At 41.6% G+C, this 20,157-nt stretch overlaps 1 protein-coding gene across 15 annotated transcripts in view; it reads left to right on the forward strand.

The window, feature by feature from the left end:
- The window catches only part of rimbp2b (RIMS binding protein 2b), a 111,437-nt gene that overhangs the window by 15,309 nt on the left and 75,971 nt on the right, over window positions 1-20,157 (forward strand). For all 15 annotated transcript variants that reach the window (XM_028577528.1, XM_028577533.1, XM_028577535.1 and 12 more), the window contains exon 5: window positions 3,704-3,841. In XM_028577528.1, the coding sequence (XP_028433329.1) occupies window positions 3,704-3,841 (138 nt within the window). The remainder of the gene's footprint in view (window positions 1-3,703; window positions 3,842-20,157) is intronic.

The following is a 20,157-nucleotide window of genomic DNA, read 5'->3' on the forward strand; positions in this document are numbered from 1 at the left end:
GTTGCATAGGTTCATTTAACCCACTCGCTAAATTGTATTTTTCCAAAAAAATGGCGATGGAGAGTGATGTGAACCCTGGTTCATTTGATTTATTCAGCTACAGTTGACAAACAGTAAGCAACAAGAGCAGGATCCTCTGATGTCTGAGGTGGTTGTTGAACACCATGTCCTTTATACGGACACGCTCTACTCTGTGTATTGTCCACCATGTTGGAGGTTAATTGCACTCTTTTTGATAACATGTTATTGGCAGACAGTGCTACAGACACACTGTGCCAGTCGGCTCAAGGCACACTTGCTGTTTCTACGCAACTTTTAATGTTAAGGATAATTAACGGAATTATAATGTGCTCCAGAGTAAATGCTTTGTGTTTATGTAGGGATGTAATTGATTCTAATGTCCCGATTAAGTGGAATTTCACAGATTACTAGAGAAAAAAAAACATTGGCTGTGCAGTGGGTGTTGCAGCACAATGATTTATTTTTTTCAGAGATTCATCTTTGTTTACTGTATGATAGGGTATGCTACATTGTTCATAGGTCTCTGTGGGCTTGGTAAGCCTTCTGTCCAATCCACTGCCTCCATGCTGGCCCATCAATGAACAGGGGCACAGGGTAATTGCATGAAGAAGCTGTAATAAGGTGGATTGAATTAACTTTGCCCTGACTAAAATGAATTAAAGAGGCCGTCATGACATGCAGACTCCAAAACTGACTCATTATACCCGCTCAGCGAGATATATCATAATATACTGTGTAATCTTAGAGTTGCTGACAGTCTAGGAGTACAGCCCGGCATGACTTTGTGGAAATGTCTGTATACTGAAAAAAACTAAAAGTGTCTAATTCTGCTTAATTAGAAATCCCTGCGTGGAATATTCATCCTAGTATAATTGAAAACAGAAAGCTTACCCTCGGCTTTGACAATCATCACAAATAATGGGCCCGTACTGTTCTGAAATGTCATTCAATCATATGTGTGTTTCTGAGCCAGCCAATCACGCACACAGTGCTGAAATGTCTGTGAATGTTACTTCGCAAAAATGTTAAATAACTATAAGTGAAATGATTATTCAAATTATTGATTAGTTAATTGTCAGAAAATGAATAGCCAACTATTTTGGAAATCCATTATACGTGATTTTTCAAGAAAAAATATAGAACTTTACGGCTTTAGTGTGTTCAGTCAGGCTTCAGAAAATCGTGGTGGGCATTTATTAAATAATTGGCAGATTAATTTTTAAAGAAAATAATCGTTGGTTGCAGCTCTATGAATAACTCCTTCTGAAATACAGTATGTGGACGATTAAAATTGGTGGCCCCTTTTGACGAACAAGTAGGTGTTGGGTGACTTATCAAGGGGTCACTTTTGCTTATATTGAAACACAGGCACAGGATGATGTCATTCTCAGCCAAGGCCACACATTATTACATAGAGTACACGAGTAGTTAAATAAGTCACCTTGTTTCCAGAGTGAATGGCAGCTGATGTTGGGGAGAAGAGCTTTAGGGTTTTTCCATTTGCACTTTTGGCCATGCTGAGCCAAACCATGCCGCTGATTTGCTTTTTCCTTTACCAGTTTTAGTGTACTTCGCCAAAGGTGGGCCTTCTAGGTCCAAAACTCGCCTGACCAGCCAGTGGTGATGTCTCGCCGACCGCGGCCAAACCATGACTCTCTTTCTCCTCCTATGTTGCGAGACTCAACCTAACTCATGTCTGTGCTGGAGACCAGAAAGAAATATGTTTTTAAAAGTATCTGTGCTGCTCACAGTATTTTTGTAGCTTCTCACTGAATCTCCGTGGTTTGACGTTTAGTTTATCTCCTGTGTCCCGGTTTGTATGTTCGGATATCTGTCTTATTTTAATGTTTAATGATCGGGAGTCTTAAGTTACTGCTGATGAAAATCCAACATTACCTGATTTTGCTGCTTCATAATAAAAGCTTTAAAAAAAAAATTGTGGGGAATTGTGAAGAAATTAATTGTTTTACAGCCACTCCTTTGACAACTCAACAGCAGCCGTGGCCCGGAAAAGCCACGCCACTGAAAACATACCTTCAAGCAAGTAGCCCTATTGTAAATGCAAATTGTTATGGGCTGAGGTGCTGAGCCAAACCAGACCAAGCCAAACCAAGCAAAGCCAGATCATGTGTATGGAAAAGCCCTACTTCTCAGCACCTATAAAGGTTCACATGGACAGAGGGACAACAAAGCTTTAGGAGTAGTGCCTTGTGGCAGTGGCACGGGGCAGGACAGAGACAGTCCAGATGTCTATTTGAGTTTGGGAGGTTACGGCACTGCCTCCTGCCATTAGAAACAAACACTAATTGCCCATTGGCCCCGGGTTGGAGATGTGCAGCTGGGGACACGTGGCTAAAAATAGCACTGCTTGTTCCAATGAGTGGCGGGCACACAAGACCGTAGCATTAGTATTCAGCACTAAAGCATGGCATGGACAAAAAAAGGTCATCTTCTGGCCATGGCCACAAATGTCAGGGGGGCGGGGTACAAAGCAATACCAACACAGGGTTGGTGAACTGCGAGCAGCACCTCAGGCTTCGCCCCCATTTGGACCGAGCTACTGAACCACTGTCCTCTGCCTGAACACTTGCAGGGAAATGTCACATGGAAACAGCCAAGTGAGTGTCATGACAGCCTGTGTTTTGTTTTGTAGCCCAGCAGCATCCATGCTTGTTCCATGAAGTCTTTACCTCCATGCAGCGATGGCCTTCCATGCTTGAGTTGAGTTACAGCTCTCCCTCTATGACACAAAAGCAGCATCTGGTTCCACCTGACTGGAGCCATGAATAATTTAATAGGGGGCATTATTATTTCCAGCCAGCTCCACTAGCTTGGCAATAACAAGCAGTTTAGGTAGTGCTATCAGCGTTGCTGGCTAAGTGGTTGAACATGGAGAGAGGATGTTATTTTACCTTGTTGGCATCTTAGACTTGTGTGGGTTTGTAAGTATCTGGTTGAATGAGTGCTTAAGTGTTATTTTCCATTGATACACTAGGTCAACACGTTGTCTGCAGATTTTGGAATGTGAGTAAACAGAGCTGTGTGAAGCATCTGGTTAACTGGGATAATACAACTAAGTCACCACTATACCAATCAGTTGATGTCTTGCGACGTGCACAAGATTAACAAGCACAGCCTATCAGGACTTGATTTTACATCGGATCCATTATAAAAACAAAACATATTTCTTCTGTTTTTACATTGTTTAAACTAGATTGCACGTTTTTTTTCAATGTAAGCAAAATTCAGTGGAACGCTGTGTCCAATGTCTCCCCAAAGCAGCAGGTAGTCTAGTAGATAATTCCTTCTATTGTCAGACTGAACTTGTGAAGATCAATAAAGGGAGAACACACCGTTTTCACTGCATGAGTGTAGCTGTTAGCTGTGTTTCCTCTCAGACCACCTGCCGGCTCTGAGCGGCCACTCACCTACACTCAGAGATAGAGTGCTAGCAGATTTCATCACCAGCGGGACCAGCAGTGTACTATTTGGAATAAGTTATCCAAAAACTGCACAATCAAACTGTAAAGCCACCATTGTTATACTGATAACTTACCATTTTGGAAAGGGTTGGTTTTCTAAAACATACAGTACAGTATTATTATTACTATATTGATTTGACTAAGATGCTTTAAATGACTTCAAGTTTTGTGTTCTTTTGTGTATTCCCCCCCCACCACAGCTGAGAAATGAAGTTTTGCCCCTCCAGCTCCCAGGTGCGCAGCGTTTGGACAGCTTTCGTCTTCTAAAGGACAACAGTGGAGCTCTAAGACTCAACCCTGAGACCCCGAGCCACCAAAGGCAAAAGCAGAAGTTACTGGTGAGTTTTCTGTGTGAAAGAGGCGATAAAGGCTTGTTGATGCTGGACTGGGCATGGTCCATTAGGTGCAGTTGAGGGCTGCTGTGGAGGCATTTGCTTTGAGCAATTGTCTGGCTTTCATGTTCCTCTCTCTGCTTTGGATAGTGAACTTGTGAACCATGAGTTATTTTTCCGCCAGTTGTCTCCAGTTTAATTTTGAAATGAGCTGTGCTCGCTTCTGTCTGTGTTGATTTAGAGTCATCATTGGGATTAATTGGGGTCAAAGTGTGTCTGTAGTTCATGACCGCTGACCGTGTCAGGTAAAAGTCAGGAGACAATGCCTCTTAACTTAAAGGCCTGTGTATTCACCTCATCCCTGTCTGAGGAGGAGACCAAGCCTACAAGCTAACTTAGCATCATTTTAAGTTACAAAAATGTAGACATGAAATCATCCATATCTTCCTCATGAATAATTAGCCTAAGATTAGCCATTTTATTTTTTGCAGAAGTTGCTCACGGAGCCTCAGAGACTTTGTCTTTGTTGTGTACTGAACTTAAAGGGTAACTACCGTTTTGTTTTTCAACCTGGACCCCATTTCCTCATACATTTGTGTCTAATAGACTGACGAGCTGGTGCGAACCGAGCTGCAATGTAACCTAATGCGGCAATTGTGCAACCTGGATTTTTGTCCACTTAAAGTGATTTTTTGTTGTTGCTTCTGACAGGCTCAGATTGTTACTAAAATTGTCTGACAACATTATCGATCTCAGGACGTGACTTTTTGTCCGAAGACAGCGGTGTGGAGAGTGGAACGCGAGTCGAGAAAAAGGCGTTCTGGGAGTCTGTCGTTTCGGAGTAGGCTACAGAAATTAAAGGTTTGTGTTATCTAAAAGATTTTCAATGCCATGGCTCAGAATTTAAATGATTCCGACAATGTGGATGAGGTCATTATAATTTGATTGCTGCCTGTATTCATTTGAGCCAGAGTAGCCTATAGCCTATATATACGGATGAAGAGCGGATGAAGGGAGAGAGAGAGAGAGAGAGAGAGAGAGAGAGAGAGAGAGAGAGAGAGAGAGAGAGAGAGAGAGAGAGAGAGAGAGAGAGAGAGAGAGAGAGAGAGAGAGAGAGAGAGAGAGAGAGAGAGGCAGCAGTGGAGTGTTTCATGCAGTCAATAGGCTATAAAACATCCATGGTTTCGTGATATCTAAAAGATTTTCAATGAGATTGATAATGTTGTCAGACACTTTTAGTAACAATCTGAGCCTGTCAGTAGCAAAAAAAAAAAAGGTTTCTCTATAGAGCTCCCCCTACAGCTTCGGAATAGATATTTGGCAACACTGTGTAAAAACTTGCTCGGTCAGTCTGCCGTTTCCTCTTTCTTTGTTCCTCCGACAACGCTTTCCTAGCTTTCTGCTTCTTTTTTGCTGGCTCAGCATGACGAAAGTGTGAAAAACTCCATCGCTACCTTGTTCTTATAGCTAGCCGGTTCCTGGATGGGGGTGTGTAGCGGTGTGTATGTGTGCAGTGTTGTGAAGCAATTCGTTACATTGCGAGACCTGATATCCAAGTGGGCAATCCAATCCAATCCACTTTATTTATATAGCACAATTTTAACAAACACAAGGTTTTCCAAAGTGCTGCACAAAAAGATAAAACAGAAAAAATAGATAACACAATAAAAGCACAGAGGTACCCAATATAAAGATAAATGCAATAAAAATTAAAATTAAGTTAAATAAGTAGAATAAATAAAAACTAAAATGCACTGTCCGCACACAATTAAAATAAGCAAGTATACATATCATGCCATACTTCGTGACGCCGAGGCCGGCTCGCCGGTCAAAAGTTGTAAGGGTGGTATTTCCGCTCACAGGCCGTAGGGGGAAGCAAGACAACCACCATTCAAACTGAAAAAAAAAGTCATATAACCATTCCAATGACTCTGAAGCTGTTCAGTTAAGGTAAATTAAGCTAAAGAAAAACTGTATAGTTCCCCTTTAAATGTCCAAAATATGGCGTATTGTTCTTTAACAATCTGGTTTAAGTACTGTTGTACCTGTTCAGTGTCATTTCCTGTGAAACGAGGAAACCAGGTAGCCATGTTGTTAAAAATACCGTGGACAGTAAACGCCAGGTTTCCAGAGCGAAGCAGGCTTTGTCTTCCTCAGGCTTCCTCTAGGCTCACACAGCGGAGGCTGCTTGTAATTCCCCCGGCTTCCCCTGACGTCTGTGGTTCAATATGAATGAGCTGCATCGATTAGACCTCAGTGTGGTGCCTGTGTAAAGGGGATGAGTCGTGTGTGTGTGTGTGTGTGTGTGTGTGTGTGTGTGTGTGTGTGTGTGTGTGTGTGTGTGTGTGTGTGTGTGTGTGTGTGTGTGTGTGTGTGTGTGTGTGTGTATGTTTGTTTGTGTGTGTATGTGTGTGTGTGTGTTTGTGGTGCTGCTGGCTTTCTCTCATGTGTCTTCGCAGTACTTACCAGACTGTTGTTTTCACAGAGGGCGACGTTATGGGGGACATCTTTTGGCTGAACCATAAACTGAAGCTTTGTTTATTAGCAGCTTTTTCTTGTGTGTTAATGAACATTTAATTTCAGTGATACAGTGGGGGAAATAAGTATTTGACCCCTTGCTGATGTTGCAGGTTTGCCCACTTACAAAGAATGCAAAAATCTACAATTGTAATCATATGTACATTCTAACAGGCAAAGACAGAATCCCAAAGAAAATTCCAGAAAATCACATCATATGAATTTATTAAAATTGATAACCATCTGATGAGGAAAAACAAGTATTTGACCCCCTGGACAAACAGCAAGTATTCTGGCTCCTACAAGCCAGTTAGTCTTTCTTTAAGACACAGCCCCAATCCGAACCAATTATCTACATCAAATACACCTGCCTCACCTCGTTACCTGTATAAAAGACACCTGTCAAAACCCAAACAACCAGCATCCAACATCACCACCATGGGCAAGACCAAAGAGCTTTCTACAGACATCAGGGACAAGATTGTTGATCTGCACAAGGCTGGGATGGGCTACAAGAGAATCGGAAAGCAACTTGGAGAGAAAAGATCAACTGTCGGTGCAGTTATCAGGAAATGGAAGAAGCACCACACCACCGCCAACCTCCCTCGGTCTGGGCCTCCACACAAGATCTTGCCTCGTGGGGTGTCCCTGATCATGCGAACGGTGAGGAATCATCCCAAAACCACAAGGGGGGAACTGATGAATCAACTGAAGGCAGCCGGGACCACAGTTACAAAAGAAACGGTTGGTAACACACTACGCCGTCATGGATTGAAATCCTGCAGCGCACGCAAGGTCCCCCTGCTCAAGAAGAAACCTGTACAGGCCCGCATGAAGTTCGCCATTCACCACCTGGACGACTCAGAAGAGGCCTGGAAGAAGGTGATGTGGTCAGATGAGACCAAAATAGAAATTTTTGGCCTCAACTCAACTCAACCCAAAGAACACCATCCCCACCGTCAAGCATGGTGGTGGCAACATCATGCTTTGGGGGTGCTTTTCAGCCAAGGGGACGGGACAACTCCATCGTATTGAGGGGAGGATGGACGGGGCCATGTATCGTGGAATTCTGGACCGACATCTCCTTCCCTCAGTGAGAGAGCTGAAGATGGGTGTTTCAGCACGACAATGACCCTAAGCACACCGCCAAAGCAACAAAAGAGTGGCTGAAGAAGAAGCACATCAAGGTTCTGGAGTGGCCTAGCCAGTCTCCAGACCTGAATCCGATTGAAAAAGCTTAAAATTTGAGTTGCCAGGCGACAACCTCGGAACCTGAATGATTTGGAGGCTGTCTGCAGGGAGGAGTGGGCCAACATCCCTGCCGAAATGTGCACAAACCTTGTCACCAACTATAAAAAACGTTTGACATCTGTGCTGGCCAATAATGGCTTTTCTACAAAATATTAACATGCTGTTTGTCCAGGGGGTCAAATACTTGTTTTTCCTCATCAGATGGTTATCAATTTTAATAAATTCATATGATGTGATTTTCTGGAATTTTCTTTGGGATTCTGTCTTTCACTGTTAGAATGTACATATGATTAAAATTGTAGATTTTTGCATTCTTTGTAAGTGGGCAAACCTGCAAAATCAGCAAGGGGTCAAATACTTATTTCCCCCACTGTATTTCCTGGTGATTCGAAGAGAGATACATTTTATTGGCGGTAATGGTGGTATAAGAAAATAACAAAGGCCTTTCTTTCTCTTTTTATGTTCCCTGGTCTTGGTTTGGACACGTTGCGCAGACTTAGGAACACATGATATTCTCACACGCCTTTCACATCCCTCAAACCTTCTTGTCTCACGCACAGAGCGCGGCCTTCTTGTTACTGTAATGGCCGCCAGCTGGAGTCTATAGGGGTGTGAGGTTAGCACTACTGGCTGTGATTATTTACATAATGAGGGTGGTGTGAACTTCATTTTTAAACTCTCCACCTGCTTGTGACAGGGCTACTTGATAATTAGCTTGTCAGCATTTCCTCAGGGATCACTTGCCATTTCAATCAAGTGCAGCAGCATTTTCAAAGTAAAGTAAAAGTAAAAAAGTTAAATGTAAAAACATTTATTCATCTTTCAAACTAACCAAATTCGCAGTAAAGCACATTTTGCAATAAATGAGACAGAAGGTTTAATGTGAATTATGGAGTTTATGGTATTGCTTGGCAGTTGTTGCCTAGGCTGGCTCCGCCCTCGTACGTACTTCCGCTTAATTTTTTATTTCCCTTCAGTACTCTGTCTGGGTTCGCGGTATATTCTTTGGTTTTCTCTGGTCAAATATTTGGCGGTCCAATCAGCGAACAGAGGGAGTGGCTGAGAACGATGTTGTTGAGGACGTGCGCGAGAAAGATGCGAGAAAGTGTGGCAGCAATGCTGCAGAATATCCAGACGTTAAAGCCCGAGCAAGAACAATATTTGCTGAGTTGTGTTGGTGGCCATGATGTTGTGGCCCTCCTCCCCACGGGGTTCTGGAACAGTTTGATTTTCCAGCTCGCTCCGTTAGTGGTGAAGGAGTTGGCTTAGGCTAACGCTAGCGATGCTAATGCTAAATATAAGCCGATAGTTGTTGTCGGTCTCCCCTCTTGTTGCACATGCGCATGACACACGTCACGACCAAATGTTAGCGATTGGTTATGGCACATCCAGAGTGGCTCTGGGCAGAGCCAATAGTTTTAAACTTCAACAGAGAACCCGCCTTCAAGGAAGTTAACACTTGTCAATGGAGAGTGGCCAGACTCTCTGTACAAATGAAATGTATGAGAGTCTGGTAGGACCAGGCTTGTTGTTGCCTTCATTCAGTCCTAAATCTTCTGCTAATTATAACATCCTTGAGCAAGATGTGGTCACACAAAGGCTCTTCCCTCCTACCTGTGGCAGTTGCTGGGAAACAAGTGCTTTTGCACCACTCAGTCAACAGAGAAAATGGACTGGGAGGAATGAGGGTATTGGTGAGGGGGTAGGTGGGTTGGATGTGATGTTGTTAGTTCCCTGAAGTGGAAAAACTGCCAATAATGGATTCTGAAAGATTGGCGTAGCATCAGTAATTATCAATACCGAATGGTCCTACCTAAGACTGAGTGAAGTGGTAATGAAAAACTGACAGAGCATGAGGCACTTCTTCAGCAAGCTCCATTAGCCTACAGCTCTGTTATCTTAGGATGGAGATGCAATCAACAAACCGCAGATGCACTCTGGTAAAGGTATCTTCCTCATGTACACAGCTGGCTGCATATCTTCCCGTTTTTTTCCCCCTCTTCAGTTACTTTGCTGCCTATGAATTATGCATTTACAGTTTTGAAAAATTATGTCACAGGAATATAATATGTTTCAGTCACATTCAGATATAACACACAGTGCCTAATATTTTAAGTATTATCTTGCTCATGTTGTGCTGATATGGATGGAAAAAGTACTAAAATACTGTAAAAGTACCAATACTTTGATGAAAAATTACTCAAGTAAAAGTAATAAGTAGTTCATTTAAAATGTACTTTAAGTAAAAGTTACTTAGTTACACTTTAAACTGTAAAAGGGGGCGGAGGGATCTCTCCCATGTAGTGAAAGGGGTCATAAATCCAAAACTATTTTGTTTTTAATTAAAGAAAAATCTATACAAATGTATACACATGTAATAACAACATAACACATGTCACACATGACATTTAAGACCCTTGGAAAAGTATAATGTGCAATTTCTGCTCAGACCATCCTATAAAACGTTTTCAAACAATCAATTGAAAGTGACAGTGCCATACATTGTTAGTTCTGAGGGCCATCCTTCTTTTCTTCACAAACATAAACAGTTATTAACAGTTATAATGCAAATTATGGCCAAATCACGTGTTTTGACTCCATAAATGGGTTAGCCCCGTTAATGTTCACAGCCCAGACTAGCAGCTAGCTTCTAGCCCATACGAGCTAATTAGATGTAATTAATTTAGCCAGTCTCCTAGTGGGCAATTCATTTTCCCAAGGGGCCACGTGAGAAACAGGGACTGTTGTGGAGGGCTGGACCAATAGGCTAAACTCAGTTCTGCTCAATATTAATTTTATGTCGGGCGGCACGTTCTCAAACGTCTCTTTTTTCTCTGGGCATATTAGCGCAGCAGAGTCCACCAAACACTCATACTTACTGTTTTTGGCGATTTTGTGGGATATCACAAAGCTGGTGCTGACTGCTGCATCCCTGGATGCCTTGTTGCTTTCGCAGCTTAACTAGCAAAGCTTCAGATGTCCGTGCCCGCTCTGTATCAGTCAAGTTGTTGTATTTCTCTGCGTGTGTAGTATTGTAGTGACGATTCAAATTAAAATCCTTTAACACAGCGACCTGTTCTCCGCAAACTAAGCACACGGCTTTACCTTTGACTTCAGTAAATAAATACTTAGAAGTCCATGTTTGGTTAAAACTCGGCATTCTGTATTGACCTTTCTTTCTTTCCCATGAGCTGACATTTGTGAGGGATAACAGCTCATTCACATCCATGCTAACGTCTCGTGAGCTCAGTTCGCGGCTCACCGACACGTCCATGGCTCCGACACATTGCAGTTCTTCTTCTACTTCTTTTTAATTGTGACTTGCAACCAGAGAAGAAGATGCTGCGTACGTAAAAAAAAGTCAGTAAAGTTGTTCTGGGCGCGTTTTTTTTTTCTTCCTTTCGGTTTCCGTTTTTGTATTTTTGTACGATTTGTAATGTAGCAAAATACAATACTTCAATCAAAACATAATCAAGTACATTTTAAAATACCGATTTTAAAAACTACTTGAAAAATACAAAATACACAACAAAACTACTCAATACAGTAATGTGAATGTACTTCGTTACTTTCCACCTCTGCAAATCAGTGCATACAAACCAACAGAACAGAAATCTTCAGCCAATCAACTAGCTAGTTTTGTACTCTTTTGTAGACAGTGAGAGATGTAGGATTTTTCTTGCAGCTCTTCTCCAGAATGCAAAAGCAATGAAACATAAACACAGCCCAGGTTGACCTCCCAGTTATTTTTGTCCAAAGCCACTTGATTTAAAAAAACAAAAAAACAATAGTATGTAACTTTGGCTGTACAGTGGCAATTGAGGCCAAAAGTGACACTTCTAATAGAGGCAAACTTTGTAGAGAAGAGTAGAAAGACTAACACAGAGAAGAGTCATTATGTGAGTGAAATGACCTAGTATTGTCTGTTAATACAGCAGTTTCATCAAAACCTGTGAGTGTAATGACTTGAGCAAAGGTGCCTTTTATTGCTCATGAATTCAACTTTTCAATTTGCAAGAAGAACTGTTAATTCTCCATACACTTAACTTACAAGCAGCATGCCAGCTGCAGCATGGTGGCCACAATGGTTAGCACTGTGGCCTCGCAGCAAGAAGATTCTGGGTTCGAATCCAGGTCGTTCCGGGCCTTTCTGTGTGGAGTTTGTATGTTCTCCTAGGGCTGCACGATTTTGGCCAAAATGATAATCATGATTATTTTGATCAATATTGAGATCACGATTAATTATCACGATTATTTGTTGATTTTAACCAAAACAAATTTTATTGTCACATAGGCTAATTATAACTGTTTTTACATCCATATTGTGCTACATTCCTCCTTTATTGAAGGATACTGTGAAGGAGTATGCCATTTCAACTGTTGTCCGACCACTTTCCATACATGCACGTTTGCCGTATGGTATCTACCTAACAAAATAGCAACGCGGATTTCGGTGGCTCATTACACTGCTACTTACATGTCTGCGTTGCGCTCTGATGCACCGAAACCCACGTTAGAGGCAACATAAACATCGCTGCATGTCACACGTAAACACTAATAACACGTTACACAGCAGGTAACGTTAGCATACCTTTACAGTAGTAACTGGATTAAAAAATGCTAAAATGCTAAAATGCTGACAGCTAAACGGTGTATTGTGACAGGATTCCAACAGCGGGACATCAAACAGTCTGCTGCTAAAGCTATGAGCTAAAAGACACAAACTAGCACTGGTCACTGCTGTTGTCTGAAAAACAAAACAGACGGGACAAAATGTTGCGTTTACTTGTAAACTGGTAAACATCGTGACCGGCTTATGATGACCGACTGCTAGCTGTTGTGGAATTTTCCTCACATTACTCTGTCCTCTGTGACTGTCTACATCTAGAGACTAAGCTGCGTGCTCATGGAGGCACGTGATCAGACAGTGGTTTATGGAGCGCCAGATTGGCTTTGCAAAAACTTTGATAAGGAGCGTTCTATGAACGGAATGACGCATTTTAAATATCGCTCGATCACGCAAATTCGATCGGGCGCTGTAAATGGCTGCCCACTGCTCCCTTGAGGGATAGGATAAATGCAGAGAATGAATTTTGCTACATGTATGTGTATGTGACATTAAAGTACCTTTTACTTTTACAAAGTTTATACCATTGCTTTATGAAAAACAGGAATTGCAGTGGATGTGGGATGTTTCTCTACCTGATAAGTCTGTCCTCCATGTTTTCATCCTGCTCTGCTGCAGGGGTAAACTTTTGAGGTAAATTGGCAGGCTCTCCAGGGTTTCAAAAAATGAAAGAGGCACATCTGTCAAAGACTGGTTAAAGCAAGGTTTGAGCATTTTTCAGCATTGAGCATATGATAGATGTGAGTTGCATGAACAGATGTGCTATTTAAAGTGGCAATGATTTACTGATTTACTGCCCGGTGAAGTAATTAGATGTGTGATATTTTGGCAAAGAGTTAGGCAATGCGATTCTCTTAGTACCTTTGCAAAAGACTACTTCTGTCATCATATCTATTGGTTCTCTTCCTGTGCTCTGATTGGCCCACCTGCATGTTGGAATGCTGAGGATGTGACCCCAATGAGATTCTCATTGTCACAGCTGACTTATTAGGGATGTGAACACTTTCTCCTTGGTTAACTCCTGCCCTCATAACTATTCATCACCGGAAGAAGGCCTACAGTCAAGCCTACAGCTTTACTTGGGCTGCGCTCAGTTTGATGGTCAAGTGAATCATCAGGCCAAAGCACATTCATAAATATGCATCATGCAGATTGGAAAAATCACTTCGCAGTATGGCTATCATAGATTGTGGGTAGCCATCATGTTCTTCTGAACAAACAACAAAAAAATAATCCCTGGTGTCAACTTAATGTGTCATGTTCTCTCGCCTACACAGCCATCAATGCCAGATTTATTATTTATTCATATTTTTTTCATATTCAGAAAACATAACCAGCACACAGAAAGGGCTGAGAATCGATCTCGTTCCTGCTTTGAGACGACAGTGCTAACTGCTTTTGTGCCACATAATACGCATTCCTTCCCCCCCTGATTCACAATAGGTACTTCATTAGTGTAACCTCACAACTCTCACGAACACACAGGCTGAAATGTCTACATGGTTGGACAGCATGTTACATTGAGATGAGCAGGTGTAGATTTGTGGTTTTGTAATTTATTTATTTTGTGAACATTTTGTGGATGTATTGATGTGGCTGAGGGCCAACCTCATGTTTACATCACTTGTAATGAAATTAGAGCTGTGTGGCGCCCACACTACAGGCCTCCACTGATCCTCTAATTCAATTACCCCCCTTATTAACGCTCAGATGCTGCTGGCTGACCCAGGACCGCACACTGCTTTTGCTACACAACATTCACTCAGCAGCCCTTCCTGCTTCTCCAGTGGACTGACTAGTTATCAGTCTGTCTTACTGATGCTCAGAGAGCACCAAGGTTTTTCCTTGATAACAATGTGTTTCTTTATTACGACTATAGTAGCATCCCCAAGTACTGCTCATGAGGCAATGGTTTACACACCTAACATTGTGCAGCATGTGTGATAATCTACAGTAAGATTGGTGCATGTGTGTTTTTTCCACTTTGCCATGTTTCTGTCACATATATTCTTGCTAGATCTGCAGTGATTTATCATAAAAACACTGAGGTGTAGCTAGTTCAATATTCAGACTTTCAGCAAAATGTATTTTCAGTACTCGTAGTGGTACCAATACCACCATAAATACTAGTCTTCTCCAGATGTGTTGGGCAGTGTAAGACAAAACTTGACTGATGTTGCACAGGTGCCCTTTCTTTCCTCAAACTTCAAACTATAGATGTAGAATGAGTGTAGAATGGACATTCCCATTAAAGTCAACATAGCAGGATGATCAGAGCGGTGGCCATTATTATGTGTTTTATGTGTTTTATTGCAAAGAACTGTGACCCTAGCAGGCTAACTTCTGCATAAACTTTCCTATAAAAACCGCCTTGTGGAAAGTCGCGTACTCCCTTAACCCTTGTGTGGTGTTCATATTTTTGTAACACAGCCAATGTTCCCAGGTCTGGTGGACCCACCACATTATTAGGCTTTTAAATCAATATAGCCACAACAATTTATGTAAAAATACTTAACAGATGTTTACTTTAGCTCAATTACCAATGATATATACATCATTTATGGTTCATATTTGCCATTTACCCCTGTGAGATCACATTTATGATCGTATGATCATTTTCGTTTACAAGAAAATTTCAATTATAAAAAAGGTAAAAAAAAATAGAAACAAGATTTTTTATCATTATTGGTGCTTATTTCTTAGAACTTACTAAGAACAGGTGAAAGTGCTCAAAATCTAACAATTTTGTAACTTTGTGTGGGAATAGCAGGTGCAGAAAGATAACATTCCCGCACACAGACACCTACACACACACACACACACACACACACACACACACACACACACACACACACACACACACACACACACACACACACACACACACACACACACACACACACACACACACACACACACACACACACACATGTTTGTTTCACTGTCTTTGTGGGGGCCCATCATTGACATAATGCATTCACTAGCCCCTTACCCTAACCTTAACCATCACAACTGAATGCCTAACCTTAACCCTTACCCTAACCATAGCCTAATTCTAACCCTAAAACCAAGTCTTAACCCTCAAACAGCCCTTTAACCTTGGGGGTCCAGCATTTTGGGCCCCACAAGGCTGTGCAGACCCCACACATATACTGTATTCCCTGGTTTTTGGACCCCACGAATATAGTAAAACAACCCCCCCCCCACACACACACACACACAGCAGGCCCAGTTAGGAGGAGGACACAGATAAGTTTCATAGCACCTACAATTATTACACAATTATTACACTCGGGTCCAGTAGACCCGAACACCTCTTATGTAATAGTTATGTGTAAGGGGGCTGTACCGTGTGGAGTCATTGAAAATAAGTTATTTTTTTATGTTCTTCACATAAAATGAGCCAAGGCCAATGAGTTTGAGTTAGAAGAAATAATAAATAGCATAATTTTTCTTTTAGCAAACACAGACCCAAACACCACACAAGGGTGAGATTTTATGACAAATGAGCAGTGGCGTAGGCCGAAGCATGTAGAGGCGTCTTTTGTGCACTATGTCCATGCCTTGCTGCTAGAAAGGAATTGAGGACTGCTGGATGTGTTTGCTTTAAACTTCTACTGTTAAGTCATCAAGAAAACACAATTCTCAAACTAGTGAGGGTGACACACAATACGGCCCTGACGTGTGTTGTCAACATAACAACTAACAACAATCGCCATTTTTTTTCCTGTTTGTTCTACTCTCATTCTAATTTCTATTTTCAAACTAACTTTATTTCCATCTGGACCTAGTCTCATTGCCTGCACAATTTTCTTTTCTTTTCTTTTTAATTATGCAATACGTCCCAGTGAGCTATTATGGCCTGTTTTCTTGTCAACACCTTAGAACAATTTAACATTCAATCAGGCCTCCTTCTCCATTACATACACAATCAAGCTGCAGTTGTTAAAGAAAATGTATGCAATATGGCCCAGTGCAATTCTGATTTGTATTTTCCCATTTTCAACCCGCCTGATGTGTGTTTCACTATTCATTTCCTCCGGGACTATAAACAATAACAACGCTTTTATTCAATTTAGACTAGACTAGGTTTCAAATAGGAATTGTGCTTCATTATTTTTGATTAATTTAGGTATGTAAATGGTTAAATACTGTATGTTACAAGATACATATGAGGAGAATAAATGGCAGTAGAGAACAATTTCACACCAAAATTAAGCAATCCAAACGATTTCTAACTTTTGGTGTAGGCCCTGTCCACTTCCTTTATCAATGTGAATACAGATAGGAATATAAACATTTTTGTGACATAAACAGATATTGATAATAACTTTGCATCCTTCCCTAGAAGAAACCAATAACTACCCAACTTGTTAAACAGTGAATGCTTGTTTTTTTACTTTACAAATGGCTTCAAAATAATTTCAAATTGTGATGAATGCATTTAATAACGTAACACCTGTACCAACACTAATCAGTGCACAGAGAAAATGTATTATCATTCATAAGCAGTAAACATGGTTGTCACTCTTGTCCTATTTCCTGTCCTATTTCCAAACTGTAAGACTGTGTTGCTATTGGAACAAGGCCCATTGCGTCTTTGCTGTAACAGGTTTGCAAGGAGCTGGAGGAGGGTATGGCATGATTGAACACACAGCGGTGTCTGGTGCCAGCATGCACACAGGGAGAAGGGCAGAAACACTCACACACACATACACACACATACACAGCACTGTATGTAGTTGATGGTTGGGCCTTTACCTTACCAGATAACAAGGTACATTTGTGATGCTGAGATACGGTTTATCTCAGCCTTATCAGAGATAGCAGAAAGAGAGTCCTTTCCAGTCTCCTCCAGGGTCAGGTGTTTCTGGACTACATAAAAAAATAGCAATAGAAACATTGCTTCATATCACAGATTAAAATGCTGGGGAAGTGTCTGAAGTTAAGCCGGTTAATGGGTTTATCACAGGTTTGCAGCATCCCCTGTCTTTTGACTGCTTGAGTGCATGCACGATACAATGAGGCTAACTCATCTCATTCCCATATTGAGGATTTCAAAGCTAAATCTCTGCCAAGTTTCTCAATCTCTAGCCACTGCATTGAGCTTATTAAAATTTCAATCTGCTACAGGCTCTCTTTCTCGCCTCGCAGGATGAATGTGCCCTTTTAATAATGTAACCGGTTTTAACAAGATCGTAAAATGTTCATCTAACTTTCATAAGCCCTGTTAGCAAAGTGACAAATTCATGTGATGGCAGGAATCACTTTGGCAGTCCCTCAGTTTTAGAAATGAGAACACAGACTTTTTTTCTTTTTTTCCACTGCAGCTCCATGGAGGCTGGCAAATTGTGCCTAAGTTTACAGCTGCCTGCAGGGAAGGCTGAGCTTGTTGCTGTGTCACCCCTGTGGCTCTGAAATAGAGTTAAGCCATGATGGGGGAGATTTAGATTGGCCTTCTGGTAACTGATAGTGCTCCACTGAACACTCCCCTTCTCCTCTGCCTCATCTATAATGTACATGAGTTACACAGGGCTAAACCTTGAGAACGCAGCCTTTTCAGAGCCAGCTAGAGCATCTGCCATGTGATGGCATTTAAAATCCATTTATGGTTGCTGAGCTCTCTCTGTTTTTACACCCTTTAATACAGTATGTGTTTTACTGACATTAGTTGAACTGGGACAGGGTCAGGGTGGCGTCAATGCAAAAGCTGCTGGTTGAATTAGGTGTGTGTGTGTGTGTGTGTGTGTGTGCGCTTCGCCCTCTCAGGCGTTGTTGGAATAATGTGACTTTCATAGGCAGATTAAAATATGTAGCAGGCGTGCATTGATTTTGGGACTGGCCACTGGTATTTATGGACTCAGCCAGTGCATAAATATTGATACTCGCTCTCCTAAAGAAAGATCTGACTTTGTGCATCTATGCGTGTCTGTGCACTCATATGCCAGTTGATATATATATATATATATATATATATATATATATATATATATATATATATATATATATATATATATATATATATATATATATACTGTATGTATATGTATGTATGTATGTATGTATGTATGTATGTATGTATGTGTATAACAGTACCTGCTCATGTGTTTCGGTAACCTAGATCTGCTTTTGACCCAGCAGCAGCTTAATAAGGTCATTCCTATTATGTGGTGGCTAATTACAATGCCTGTCATTGAAGTCCCCAAGCTACACTGTCAAGTAAAAGAGCAGTTTAAAGGCACAGTTCTTGCCTAAACCTTTAACCCAGAATCATGTTTGTCTATTCATCTAGATTTTTTTTTTGGCACTGAGCATTTTGGCTGACATTCCCATGAGTCTTAGCTGGACCCTAATGCGTAAATTAACGGTTGTTAGCATATAGCCCCATTTGTGACCTCAGTGATCCGCGTGTTGCTCCGCGACTCGGTAACATAGACCTCTCATTGCAAATCTTAGGGGGAAAATACAAATAAAAACCTCTTTTTCTGCTATCTGGCAGTAATTTAATAGTGATGTCACAGGTCTTTGTTCTGAGAAAATCTTTTTCCAGGACGATATACCAATGTTTAAATCCAGTATTTTCACAGAATGTGCTCAGCTTTTCAGCAACAGCACTAGACACGAGGCCCCACTGTTCTCGTCTTTGCTGTATGAGCTGTATGCTGAGTCCGCTTTGACCCAAAGGGCCCTATCTTGCACCCGGCGCAGCGCGAAGCCCGACGCAAGTGTCTTTGCTAGTTTAAGACCGACGCAGTTGTCAATTTCTCCGTCCAGCGCCCGCGTCCATCGGCGTGCTGGTCTTACAGGGAGGTGTGTTCAGGTGAATTCTTGGCGTATTGCTATCTTGAGGCAGCGGGAAGTGATCGCACCATTGACCAACAAAAACCTGGTCTAAAGTCAATAGCGCAGCATTTAATTGTTATTTTAACAGCAAATTAGTAAAATGCGCCTAGGCTTATGCACAGCGTGCACACTATGCTTGTTACACACACAGGGAAGCGCAGCAGCACACACACATGAAAAAGATTACAAATAAAAATATTACGGTGCAAATCCGCCATCATAATAGCAATGCGCCAAAGTACAAACACGCCTGGCTTTTAAAGGGAATGGGAGATGACACTCTGATTGGCTTATTGCATGTTACGCCCAAAACACACCTAGTGAAGACACTAAGTACAACCCTTTTGAACCATGTGCCCGGCGCACGGACCCTTTTTTCTGCCGTCAAACTAGCAAAAGTGGATTTGGACACGCCCTAAACGCACAGGCGCCATGCGTTTCACGCCGTGCGCTTAAATTGTTAAAAAAAGGGCCCAAAAGTGTTTTTATTCATCCATTTCTTGCCTTTATAAGACAGTAACAGTGGAGAAAGCAAACAATATCATGGGGATAGAAAGAGAGAGAAGTATGATATACAACAAGAATCCCCAAATTCCCATCAAACCGGGAATGTTGTGTTTACACGCCCCTATCCATCCATTTATAGCTGCGGTAGGTAGTTTATTTTGGTGGCCATTGGGCAAAGAATTCATGATAACCTTTCAGCAGATTATAATTCAAGTGGTCTAAGAGAAAACTAGACTTCTGCACCTCCTCAGCTCTGTTTTCAGGCTTTAGATAATACATGTGTAACGGGAGACTTTGGCCAATCACAGGTCATTTCAGAGAGAAAGCCTATTGTTCTCCTCCCGGTAAAAGATTGTGATTGGTTTAAAGAAATGTCAATAAACCAGAGCACGTTTTTCTCCCATCCCAGAATGCTGTGTGGACTTGCCAGTTCCTTCTCCGCAGCGCTGTGGAGGAAGGTCTGGGCAAAGACTAGCCTTCTGCTAATCCTAGCTCACGGCTGCAGCTAATTCAAATTCATGTTTATGTAGCTAACTAGACATAGTCATTCTAAGAGAATTGTCATTGGGATGAAATG

This window comes from Perca flavescens, chromosome 5 (assembly GCF_004354835.1).
Source record: "Perca flavescens isolate YP-PL-M2 chromosome 5, PFLA_1.0, whole genome shotgun sequence".
In the NCBI taxonomy this organism is placed as follows: domain Eukaryota; kingdom Metazoa; phylum Chordata; class Actinopteri; order Perciformes; family Percidae; genus Perca; species Perca flavescens.